General features: G+C 34.6%; 1 protein-coding gene across 5 annotated transcripts in view; it reads right to left on the bottom strand.

Moving 5' to 3' along the window:
• Window positions 1-13246, bottom strand: part of LOC149807235 (multiple PDZ domain protein-like) — a 453425-nt gene that overhangs the window by 36502 nt on the left and 403677 nt on the right. For all 5 annotated transcript variants that reach the window (XM_089963870.1, XM_089963877.1, XM_089963884.1 and 2 more), the window contains 3 exons: window positions 12854-12974; window positions 10644-10816; window positions 1144-1227 (listed from right to left, as the gene is read on the bottom strand). In XM_089963870.1, the coding sequence (XP_089819996.1) occupies window positions 1144-1227; window positions 10644-10816; window positions 12854-12974 (378 nt within the window). The remainder of the gene's footprint in view (window positions 1-1143; window positions 1228-10643; window positions 10817-12853; window positions 12975-13246) is intronic.

Genomic DNA, 13246 nt, shown 5'->3' with positions numbered 1-13246 from the left:
CAGTGCAGGGCAAGGACTGACACACAGTCAGTAGGTCAACTGAGCATGGCAAGGACTGACACAGTCAGAAGGTCAACTGAACACAGCAAGGACTGACAGTAGGTCAACTGTGCAGGGCAAGGACTGACACACAGTCAGTAGGTCAACTGAGCATGGCAAGGACTGACTCACAGTCAGTAGGTCAAGTGAGCATGGCAAGGACTGATAAACAGTCAGTAGGCCAACTGAGCAGGGCAAGGACTGACAGTAGGTCAACTGAACTGGGCAAGGACTGACACACAGTCAGTAGGTCAACTGAGCAGGGCAAGGACTGACTCACAGTCAGTAGGTCAAATGAGCATGGCAAGGACATAAACAGTCAGTAGGCCAACTGAGCAGGGCAAGGACTGACACACAGTCAGTAGGTCAACTGAGCAGGGCAAGGACTGACACACAGTCAGAAGGTCAAATGAGCAGGGCATGGACTGATACCTAGTCAATAGATCAATTAAGCAGGGAAAAGATTGATAAATTGTAGGTCAACTAAGCAGGGCAAGGACTAATACACAATCAGTAGGTCAAGTGAGCAGGATGAGAACTGACACATCTTTGATACTAGTTAATTGATATTCCCTTGTTTATTATAGTAAGTGCAAAAAAATAGTTTAATACCTCCCTCTCTGACACCCATTAAAAAGCCTATCCCTCCACACCTGAATCCCCACCTATCCCTCCATACCTGAATCCCATCAAATAGCCTACCCTTCCATACCTAAATCCCATCAAAAAGCCTATCCCTCCATACCTAAATTCCATCAAAACGTCTATCCCTTCATACCTAAATCCCATCAAATAGAATATCCCTCCATACCTGAATCCCCACCTATCCCTCCATACCTGAATCCCATCAAATAACCTATCCTTCCATATCTAAATCCCATCAAAAAGCCTATCCTGAATTCACTCAAATAGCCTATCCCCCCTCCATTTTAATCCCATCAAATAGCCTATCCCTCACTACCTGAATATAATCAAATAGCCTATACCTCACTACCTGAATCCTGTCAAAAAGCCTATCCCTCCCTACATGTATCCAGTCATATAGCCTATCTCTCACTAACTGACTCCTGTCAACGATGTTGGTAGAGGAAGGGGTACACTTACCTCCAGTATCTGGTCACCAGCCCACAACCTCCCATCTTTAGCTGCAGCACCATCTTCATACACTTCATGGATAATGATTGCTCCCTGCAATAAAAAATTTACCAATTATACAATCATTCTCCATGAATATACTATTATTGTCTTAGATTTACTATATATTACTCCTTTATACATCTGATCCAAATGCTTGCAATATACATTACTGTCTTAGATTTACACTTTTTACTCCTTTACAAGTCTAGTCCAAAAGCAAACAACACAGACCCAGATATCAATGCCTCCTGTTCCTACTTTCAACACTATGGATACACTATTTGTATCCATACCTGTTCCTACTGTCAACACTATGGATACACTATCTGTATCCTTACCTGTTCCTACTGTCAACACTATGGATACACTATCTGTATCCTTACCTGTTCCTACTGTCAACACTATGGATACACTATCTGTATCCTTACCTGTTCCTACTGTCAACACTATGGATACACTATCTGTATCCTTACCTGTTCCTACTGTCAACACTATGGATACACTATCTGTATCCTTACCTGTTCCTACTGTCAACACTGGATACACTATATGTATCCTTACCTGCTCCTACTGTCAACACTATGGACACACTATCTGTATCCTTACCTGGTTCCTACAGTCAACACTATGTATACTTTATCTGTATCCATACTTGTTCCTACTTTTACACTATGTATACACTATCTGTATCCTTACCTGTTCCTACTGTCAACACTATGGATACACTATCTGTATCTTTACCTGTTCCTACTGTCAACACTATGTATACACTATCTGTATCCATACCTGTTCCTACTGTCAACACTATGTATACACTATCTGTATCCTTACCTGTTCCTACTGTCAGCACTATGTATAGCAGAGATCGGCGATGCATCATGTAAATGTGTTATGCATATCACGTGACACACAAAAGTGACAAATAATGTAGGACAAACAATGACAGTGGGTGATAATATAGTAAGGAAATACAAATCAATGGTATGGAACTGCATTTTTATTGCTGCTTTTATCTTACAGCCTTCAACAATGGAAAATCTATATCCATAGTGGACAGAAAAAAGATACAAATATACTGAAGTAGTTGACATGATTCTCTGTTTTGATTTAGTCTATATTGAAAACAGTTTTAATTCATGTTTTTAGAACATTTTGAATAGTTAATCTACATGTATCTTTTCAAAACAATAAAGTTGTATATTCTTTTAGTGATAATACACTTGTACACACAAGAAGTTTTAAAACTGACGACAATGTAGAAATGTTATCATTTAGTATATAACATGCCATCCTGAAATATTTAAGAATCATTTTATTTTTAGATAGAATATCAAAATAAAATGTATTGGTGATGCAACTTTTGTCTTTTTTTAAAGAAGTTTCCACCATTCTGGAATCATTGTTTCCTTTATATTTTTATTGGTAACCACATCACTGCCATATTAGGTAGTTTGTATCCCAGCATCACAAACAGGGGTTGCTCTATACATAATGGTATCTTCTGGTATCTACAAAACGAATCAGAAGACGTAAGTAAATATGTTACATATTACAGTTGAATTTTCAATGTGTGAGATTTATAAGTTTGTTTACTTGTGCTTTTATTTTTACACTTAAAAAGAAATATCTGAATCAAGGTTCCTGCATATTAAATAAGCTGCCATTTGAACAGTAACATTGTCTTACTATGTAATATATAAAATGCAAATTTTGGTAATACATAAATTATGCCCCATGGGCCCCACTACTAGTTTATTTTTTGGCATATAAACATCTTTGTTCAGTTTTGTATATTAAGCCTGTAGTAATCTACCGTTATTTAGACACCTGCAAGGATAACATTTGAAAATTTATTGTTAAAAAAAATAATAAAAAACATATATATATATACTCTTTCAAGTTTAAGCTCTTGTGTACTTTTTTAAATTTATTTATCTATTTATCTAGACCCCCTCTGTTTCATTCTTGGATCCGCCCCTGTATCACGGAACTGAAAGGCTTTGCATTACTAGCACATCTATTGATTAAAAACATCCACCCCCGATGTTAATTGAACATGTTCTAGTTTCTAAATAGATGTAAATGACAAACCTGATTTAGTGTAAGTGTTGCTTGGATAGGGTTGGGATGATCCAACGTTGGTCTATTCCCACCTATGAAATATTTACTGCAGATATATGTCCATCTTGTGATTTTGTCAGTAGTAAAAGTTCCCCTTCCACAAGCACACACTTAATGCCCGCAGTTTTCAAGAATATTTTTTGGTTTTGGAAATGGAATCCAAAATACACATGTTCACGATCTGAATATCTACTATTGCTGTTACAAAGTCCAAAGCAACAATGTCTTGAAGCACTGTGAATTTTTCGCTTTTCAGGGATTGATGTAATCACTTCAGTGTGTTCCACCAATTATATTGTAGCACAAAAGCCGGTTCATTTGTCCTACATTTTTTGGCTGAGTCTGGGAGCTATAAACAGGCGTGCGACTTTTAGCAATTAACATCGTCGGTCGATCTCTGCTATACACTATCTGCATCCTTAACTGTTCCTACTGTCAACACTATGGATACACTATCTATAACCATACTTGTTCCTACTTTTAACAATATGGATACACTATCTATGACTCATATTGTAATTCTGTTTGGTTATTAGTATAATATGATCAATCTGATGCTTACATACTTCACATTGGTATATAGGATGATAAAGAAAAAATGTTCACAGCTACAATTTGGTGGGTTCAAGACAATTTGTTAAAGAACTACGCTAATGAATACTTCAGAACTTACCAAATGAAGATAACCTGTGTTCTGAGTGACAAGAAACTATATGATGCTTGATGATTAAAGGGAATGGCAGTTTACTGAAGAGTCATGCATCAGTTTCGTGCATCTCGATGGAAAAAAAATTGGACAGTAAATAGCCATAGTTATTAATGTATTTTATCTGATCTGTAATGAATTGTACTATTTTATAGTTGTAGTAGATAAATTATCAAATTATTCAAAAGCATTGTTGTTTGTGACATTCTGTCGTATTGGGGTGGGGTTCTCCCAATATAATTTAATTAAATTAAATTGAAAGTTCCACCCTGGCTCGTTAGGTTAGAAAGTTAAATTAGTGATGTAGATTTACAGCTCTGAGCCCCCAGTCAGCAATGCCGACGGTTAAATTATAGAGAACACAAAGATGAAATTCAATCAATAACAATTTAATAAATGTGATAATTTAAAAACGATAACTTCCAATCACTCGTCTTTCCCTCGACCAAGTGACAGCCTAATTCATCCCGTGATTTACAGTGTGAGTTCGATTTTCCCCCTGTCCTTGCATCTACTCATTTATTCCCGCTGATTCTTCCTTCTTTCCGTTCCTCTAACTCCTCCTTTGTCTCTGTTTCCCTCTCTACTATCTCCTCCTCCAATTCGCTCCTAGACTTCAACTTGTCCTGAGTTCTCTCCTTTCTTCTCTTTCCTCCGTCTCTCTATCTGAGACTACGGGACCAACTGAAACTGGTCTGTCCCTCAAAGCTTCCTGTGAAAAACCACAAGGCGTTAACAAATGTTTTATCGAACCTCACCTCACACTATAACGACAATTAACCATCAGACAGCTGTCACTGTTTCGGCCACGCATGCATACACATCGAAATTCCCACACACTTCTTGCAGGGTAAACAATGGCGTAATAACACAGTATCAGTGAATTGTTATACAGACATCAATACATTGCGTCACGTCAATATATACACATATATACTTAATCTCATCGTACTACAATCTGACAAAATCAGACGCATGTCTGTACATTACAAATATTCAACAATGGCAAAATCTATAATCATATGAACATATGTGTTAGTCTACTATAAAATACCCACATAGTAAATTACAATATTAACTCTTACGACGGCTGGCAAGCTATATAATTCTTTACAAATATCAACTCATTTCTTCAAAATATGCAAACATATTAACAAAACAAAGTAATTCTTCGTACTACGATTCTAGTACTAATAAAGTATACATACGACCTACAATTAAAATGCAGTCACATTCCACAAAGACTGAACAAATATCTACTGACCTTTTGAAGCTTTCTGTACTTAGAATTTCCCGCTCTAAGATTTTCCCGCCAATAACGAATGGCTATTCGGAGTTACGCTAACCTCTTCTCTGGGTAATTTCTCTCAGCGAACTAACTTTTGCCGGAAAATTCAGGGATATCATTCTACCCAAATCAAGGTCTTCCCCCATCTCGATTCTGATTGGGTGGCGCTGTGCCCCTGTCCAATCATCTTAGCGGCCAGTTCAACCTGTCTGTCTGTTCGCTGGGGAAAGAAGTTAGGACACTCCCACTTCTTCATGCAATTTCTTTTGATCTTGGAAACATTTCGACACCTAGGTGATAACTGGCTATCGGGCGCCTCGCAACTCCGATGTCCGGTTTTTCGATTCTAGCCACAACAGTCTTACGTAACGGATTAGTGCTAGCCTTCGGCAATGAAAGACATCAAACAATGACCCGTCAGAATTACCTTGATTATACATGTTTCAAACTGGGCTACTCTGGGTCGGGGTAAACATGACATTGTTAAAAGACACAACTTGTAAAAACTGTACATCATGTACATATAATTGTAGATAGCCTCATGGAAGATTGGTCAGTTGACCAAATGAGCTTATTCTTTAAATAAAGTCATTATTATTATTATTATTATTGTTGTTGTTGTAAGCAGTGATACTGACATATTTTATTAATATAAAAAGACAATGGGACAATTATAAGACTACTCATCCAATTCCCCCTAAATAAGTAATGTTATGTACCTTAGTGTGTACAGAAAGTAAGAATATGTACCTTAGTGTGTAAAGAAAATAATGTTATGTACCTTAGTGTGTACAGAAAGTAATGTACTGTACCTTAGTGTGTAAAGAAAATAATGTTATATACTTTAGTGAGTACAGAACATAATGTAATGTACCTTAGTGTGTAAAGAAAATAATGTTATGTACCTTAGTGTGTACAGAAAGTAATGTAATGTACCTTAGTGTGTAAAGAAATTAATGTTATATACTTTAGTGAGTACAGAACATAATGTAATGTACCTTAGTGTGTAAAGAAAAGAATGTTATGTACCTTAGCGTGTACAGAAAGTAATGTAATGTACCTTAGTGTGTAAAGAAAATAATGCTATATACTTTAGTGAGTACAGAACATAATGTAATGTACCTTAGTGTGTAAAGAAAAGAATGTTATGTACCTTAGTGTGTACAGAAAGTAATGTAATGTACCTTAGTGTGTAAAGAAAAGAATGTTATGTACCTTAGTGTGTACAGAAAATAATATTATGTATCTTAGTGTATGGTTCAATACAGAAAGTATTTGAAGAAAGAAAAGCATGATGATGTAAACCACTGCTGAAGTCCATCAAAAGCTGCTCTTTATGACTAACAACCATAGCTTTACATGTATTATCTTATGAAAAAATGTCTAAAAATTATGATTTCTTAAGGTTTTTACCAGGTAAAATCATTATTGTGAAGGTTATGTCAATCAAAGGATATAATAAAAGAGAAATCTGCATCAGTAATAATTTCCGTTCTGAAATTAATTGCTTCTTCGTAGATAAAGCACATTATGTATTAAAAAGAACAGATTGATAAAGCACAATGTTTATTAAAAATAACAGATAGATTGATAAAACATGCTTACTGTTATTTCTTATATTAATTAAATGTGGAAAATCATTTGAATCCATTCTGTGCAAGCCATGATATGTCTCCTCAATTTATTATGGTCTGTCCCTCAATAGTTGCCCCTCTGATACCCTATCTTAATTGTATAAAGCTTCATAAAACATATGCACTGAATACATTCCATTATCCATTGCATTAGCCAAATTATCTAATAAGTATCATGAATCTCTAACACACACACACACACACACAAACACACACACACTATCAGTTGAATTTGCATAACAGTTATCTTCACATATGCCTGAAATTTATTGTTTTAATTCACTTTCTAATCAGATGAGTTAATATACTGTTTCCCTTGTAGGTAAATAATTTTAAAATGCATACTTTTATCATTGAAAGCTGTCTCTTCTTTATAATTAAAGAGAGAGAGAGAGACAGAGAGAGAGAGAAAGAGAGATGCACAATCCTTAAAACTGGATTATTTTTAACCTGCTGAAAAGCATCTATTTCATTTAGATGTCAGAGTGAAGATTCAATAATAACAGCAATAGCACACATCTTACAGTGTGTTACATTATAATGGTTAATTACAACACTGGCTAACTGTTTATTCTGTATAAAAATGACAGCACATGTAGCAAGCTTTTCATATTCATGGCTACTACAGAGGAAATCTCTTCAATGTTTTGCATGTAGGCTTCAGTAGTCTTTTCAATCTACCAATTATGCATGAAGGATTGAGTAATCTGTTTTCAAACTGCTGTACATACTTGCGTCTAAGCAGAATAATTTAGGAAAATAAAAAGGACTGGAAGGAGTGGGGTTGGCATATCTCCAGGCCATGGTCTAAACTTGAAAGTTTTTAAGATGTTTTTTGCTGATTACCATAATGGCTGTAAATTTTGGGATACAAAAAAAATTGTCTGTGTCCTAGGACATGTATGCATGTAAAAAAAACCAACAAATTTCAGTGTCCCAACAGTATTAAACTGTTATAAACTAATATGATTGCTTTTGTTATTACTTTACATGTGCATATTTTCTGATTTCTCCAACAGGAAGTTAAATAAAGGTAAATAAAGACTTCATAGTTCATGGGATAGTTTGAGTTTGCCCAGGAGACCAGACTGTACTATAATGTACAGTACTTACACAGTGCCAATCATGCCTAGTGTCAACTGAATCTTTGTTTATTCCCAAACATATCAGATGCACATTTGGCTTTATTAATTATTCTGACAAAATTGCATTCTTCCAGATAACGCTTCAGCTAGTTGGTAATAACTGTTTCTTTACACTGATCCATGTGCTCATGATTTACTCTTTTTCGATGATATAAGCGATGCTACAAACTGAGGTCATCTTTATGAAAAGGTACACACATTCAATTGTGCACAGCACATCACCTGCATAACTGTTACATGTTCATAAAAGAATGGTAAAAATAAAAGGCTAAAATTCTGAATATAGATCAACTAAGATCATCATCAATCGATTTTACTTTTGGCTGAAACAAAATCATAATTTTCCACATAACGTAAAGCAGTGTTTCTGCATCTCCTTTGTTTATAATTTGCAGATTTGTCTTTTGTTTTCCAACTGCAATACAGGCCAGTTAATCAGTGAAACCCCAAAACTGGCTTGGGTTAAGAGAAAATATTGACTGACAACTATACCAGTACTTTGATGTGTAATTACATTTCACTCCATCCATTAGCACAATTACCGTAGTTTTGCAAAATGGGGTGTAAGGTCACTTATATCAAAGAAAATCACAACTCAGTTTTTACGGTATAAGCATACTTTTTGAAGCATTATTTCTGAAACCTCACTATTGTATTTTGGATATATCATTAAAGCTTCGTGCAGTGGTGCCCATGATTCAAATCCAAGCAATGTACTTCATTTAGAAGAATGTACAAAATTCAGCGTGTGCCCAAACCTACAATGTACATTGAGTCATGCTATAATGTAAATACGCTCGTTAGCCTAATTGTGAGCATTGAACCAAACCCTATTGTTGTTTGTTGTTATCATACTGGGATCACATTTTAAAGAGTTAGGTATTTACAATTTCAAGGCAAAATAAATGACATCAAAAGTCTAATGTAATAACTCATAAACAATAATCAAGTCAAAATGGAGAGATAATGTTACAGCAATCCGCAAATGCTTAATTTTTGTCATCATCTGATCAAGTTATGCACAAATCTTAATCAGGCAAAAACAATAAGAAAAAAGAAACTTATATACATTTATTGACTTTTCAAACACATTTATACCATTTCTTTGTAATAATCATACATACCATCCCTGAGTGAGGTATACATGTAATTTTTGCTAATATAAGTTTTCCTAAATAAATGCATTTAGAACTTGCTGCATGCATCTTGTGATGTTGTCTCAGACTTGTGGGTTGGCTTATATGTGGATCAATTAGGTATGAAGGTTTCAGTAGTTGCTTTTCAATTTACCAATTAGGCATGAGTGCTTTAGTTGTTTCTTTTTAAAATCTACCAATCAGGCATGAAGGCTTCAATAGTCTCTTAAATCTAACAATCAAGCTGCAATAGTTTAATCTTATAAACATTGAGATGATCAACTAACAACAAAAACTTCAATGATAATAAGAAACTGCTGTTTCAATGTAGGTATTTTCTCATTTGGAACCTACGGCATTTATATAAAAAATGTCAAGATCAAATGATACATATCAAAGATGTCATGATCAATTGATACACTGACTAAAGCATTTACATCAAAGATGTCAAGATCAATTGATAAGTTTGGAACCTACTACATTTATATTAAAGATGTCAAGATCAACATGATATGTTAACAACGGCATTTACATCAAAGATGTCCAAAAAAATTGATACAATGAGTACAATGATTTTGATTTTGCAATCTGATCCACAATTAAAAACACAACTGTTAATCATCCAACTCCAAAAATAAAATATCAGACACGAAAATCTTAAGCCATTGACATGCAATCCTGAACCCTGGAAACAAAATACAGGATAGGAAAATCCCAGGTCAGGAACATGGTAGTTCTAATCTCTGGGAACAAATATTAGATGGGAAAATCCCAAGCCAAGGACATGGCAAGCCTGATCCATGGGAACAAAATACAGGACAGGAAATTCCCAAGCCAAGGACATGACAAGCCTGATCCATGGGAACAAAATACAGGACAGGAAAATCCCAAGCCAAGGACATGGCAAGCCTGATCAATGGGAACAAAACACAGGACAGGAAAATCCCAAGCCAAAGACATTACAAGTCTAAACCCTGGGAACAAAGCTTGTCCTACAGGGTGTATTTTCATGCCAATAATGTTTACTAAGACTGGGCATCTGATGAGTCAAGAATGACACTGGAACAGTCATTTCAAAGTAATCACATGATTTTATTAGCAAAAAACAGGATTTCCATCAAATTTTCTTAGCATCAACCATATTTCCAAAAAATTTCTAAGCATCAGCAGGAATTCCATCAAATCTTCTTAGCATCAATAGGATTTCCATCAAGATTTCTTAGCATCAATAGGATTTCCATCAAATTTGTTTAGCATCAGCCTGATTTCCAAATGTAAATCATGATTTCAACCCACTGTTTGCTTATCAATTATAAACAAGACAGTTACTGCCATTGCCAACAATGCCAGAATTTTGTTTATTTTTATCTCTATAATTGTCATCTGATTCCATTAAAATAATTTTTGCTTTGTTCCATTATTCCACAAGGCACTCACCAATAGTGTATCAGCTCCACCCACAATACTAAGGCCTAAACCCGTTCTGCCCTTTTCAATCTCTATCACAGTCTCTTTCCCTGGAATGATAGGACATGTCAGTGGGTCAGCTGACTCGTCATCTGGCACCTGATTGTCTCCTGACTCAGTGGGTGGATCTGTAGAAGACTCTCCTGTAAGTAATAAATAAAGCACTATAATTATATATAGTTATGAGAATTACAAGAATGCAATCTAGAACATTCCAATCTCAAACATATGATCCTTCTGCATGCAAGAAAAATGCTGATTTCTTTACTATAAGGAGTAGAATAAAATAACAGGAAAAAATATAATCTTTAACTATCTAAGTTTATTTTTTGGGTAATTTTATATCAAAACACTTAAAGGACACAGTTATGTTTTGAAACTATTATGACTCTATGGTCTTAAACTAAGTAGGAAAAAAGAGCAAAACCAAGTAGGTTTGTAAAATTCAACATATAATTTATTTCCTTAAAATACAAAGTGAAAATTTAAAAAGAACTTAAAGTATTGCGAATTAAATCCCAAATGGTCCTAAAAGTTATATCACAAATCCAAATGTATGAAGTTCCAATTGAATTCCAGTGGTATTTCAAATAAATTCCAATACTTAATGTGTTGATAATAACTGTAGTCTCAGATGGAAGTAAGTGGCTTCAGAGATGCAGCTAAAATAAATAAATTCCTTTGTATGAGGGCCTCAAGGTAGATTAGTTCTTAGCTAATTGTGTTACCCTCTTTAAATAAAGTCATTTTAATTATAATTATTATTATTAGTATTATTACTATTATTAAACATGTTTACTTTCATTGATAAATAATCTGAATATTAAATCCATGTTCACAGAAAAAATATTGACTATGTATTTTGTTGTTTACAAAATAAATGTCACTGGTCAGGTACACCATTAACTTGATTTTGGACAAAGGTGAAGCAAAAAATACAGATATGCATAACATATAATCACTGAAAAAAGCCAACAAATAATACAAATTAAATATACATAACAAAACAAGACGAAACAAGAAGAAGCCGGTCCAGGTTATCAAGGTTATCATGCAAATCACCAACCAGTCAGATGCCTCAGCAGTCTTTTCACCTCCACAGTCAAAGAGAAAATAATACAGTAAAACCTGTCATGCGAGACCACTGCTACAAAAGATTTCATGTTTTGAGAGTCCAGGATCTCCATGCACAGATTTATTGATTATATAGTGTTATGACCTGTTTTGAGAGACCAACTGTCTAGAGACCATTGTTTTTGGCAGAAGGGATGGTCTTTCAAGACAGGTTAAAGACCTGCCAACCCTGACAAGTCTGTCTCAGTAAGACAGTTGATTTTTTCCGTAAGATTGACCAGTTTTCATTAAGGTGTAACAAAATATCAATAACTGCTATCATAAAACTGGAAAATGTAATTAAAAGTTTGACGCATCAACAATAAACATTATGTTCAACTGAAAAGTTTGTAAAGTATGTGCTGGCTTTATTTACCACTAGTAAAATTGCACAAACTCTAGTTACAAACCCTATGCAGCTCAATGGCTTGTTGCTATCTCTCAACCTGACATATTTCTTGGAAATTATTTTCCATTTCACATGACGAAGACAATCATATCTCTCACTACGAAACGTACACAAATTGGCATGTGATGTCCAATAAACGTAATTTTGTCTTTTTAAACTTTTATTCACAAGAATCTGAATACTCCTTTTTATTCTTCTGATTTGATTATTAACACTTTATGTGAAGCTTACTTTCCTATTTGTTTTAAACATGCATCGTTTTCTGGATGCCATTTTTAAAAATTCTATAATCAACAGTTTGATCAAGCAGAGGCTTCGCATGAACAAACAGGTGCAGTTTAAAGCGTTTGAACCAATTATCCGGAGTTTTCGGCAAAGGTCTTTTTTCCGTAATTTTTGCTAGTATGCCGAGTCTGTATTTGAAGGGTTATTTTCATAAGACTTACGGCAAAATCGTACGAGTTGGCAGGTCTGAGGTTCTACTGTATAGCAAGTTAAAATGGTGTCATGTTCAGCATACTTGAAGAGTCAACAAGAAAACATTTTAAAAGATGGATTTGATATTTATTTCTTAATATGATTTTTTTAAAACTGCAAAATAAGAGGCAGAATTTTAATAATAGCTGAGAAATATGTTAAAGATAATGAAGTCATTCACCTGGAACATTAGATAACTGGATATTTTGAGGAGATGAAGAATCCTTTACAAAATTATCTGCTCCAACCTTTCTCACTTTTAATCTCACAGTACCTTGGACATTTCTTAGAATTTCTATTGCCTGAAAAGAACAAAAAATGAAATAATAATTTAAGATATGAGCTTCTTTTTTTACAAGATACATGAAGTCAAAGGTTGAAAATTAATTACACACTTCATGAATGACAACTGTGATTCAAGGCAGTAACCACCTTGACCTGTTACCTTTGGATTCCAAGATCAATTTACTTTTTGTAGCCCAAAAGGGATGACAGCTGTTAAATTTAGTGCTTCCTTGTATCTTAAATGGGGAAGTCAGCTGTTAAATTTAGTACTTCCTAGTATTGTGTGTGT

Source organism: Sinohyriopsis cumingii, chromosome 1 (genome assembly GCF_028554795.1).
Source record: "Sinohyriopsis cumingii isolate HCF-2022 chromosome 1, ASM2855479v2, whole genome shotgun sequence".
Classification (NCBI taxonomy): domain Eukaryota; kingdom Metazoa; phylum Mollusca; class Bivalvia; order Unionida; family Unionidae; genus Sinohyriopsis; species Sinohyriopsis cumingii.
This window is presented reverse-complemented; position numbering and strand designations above follow the sequence as displayed.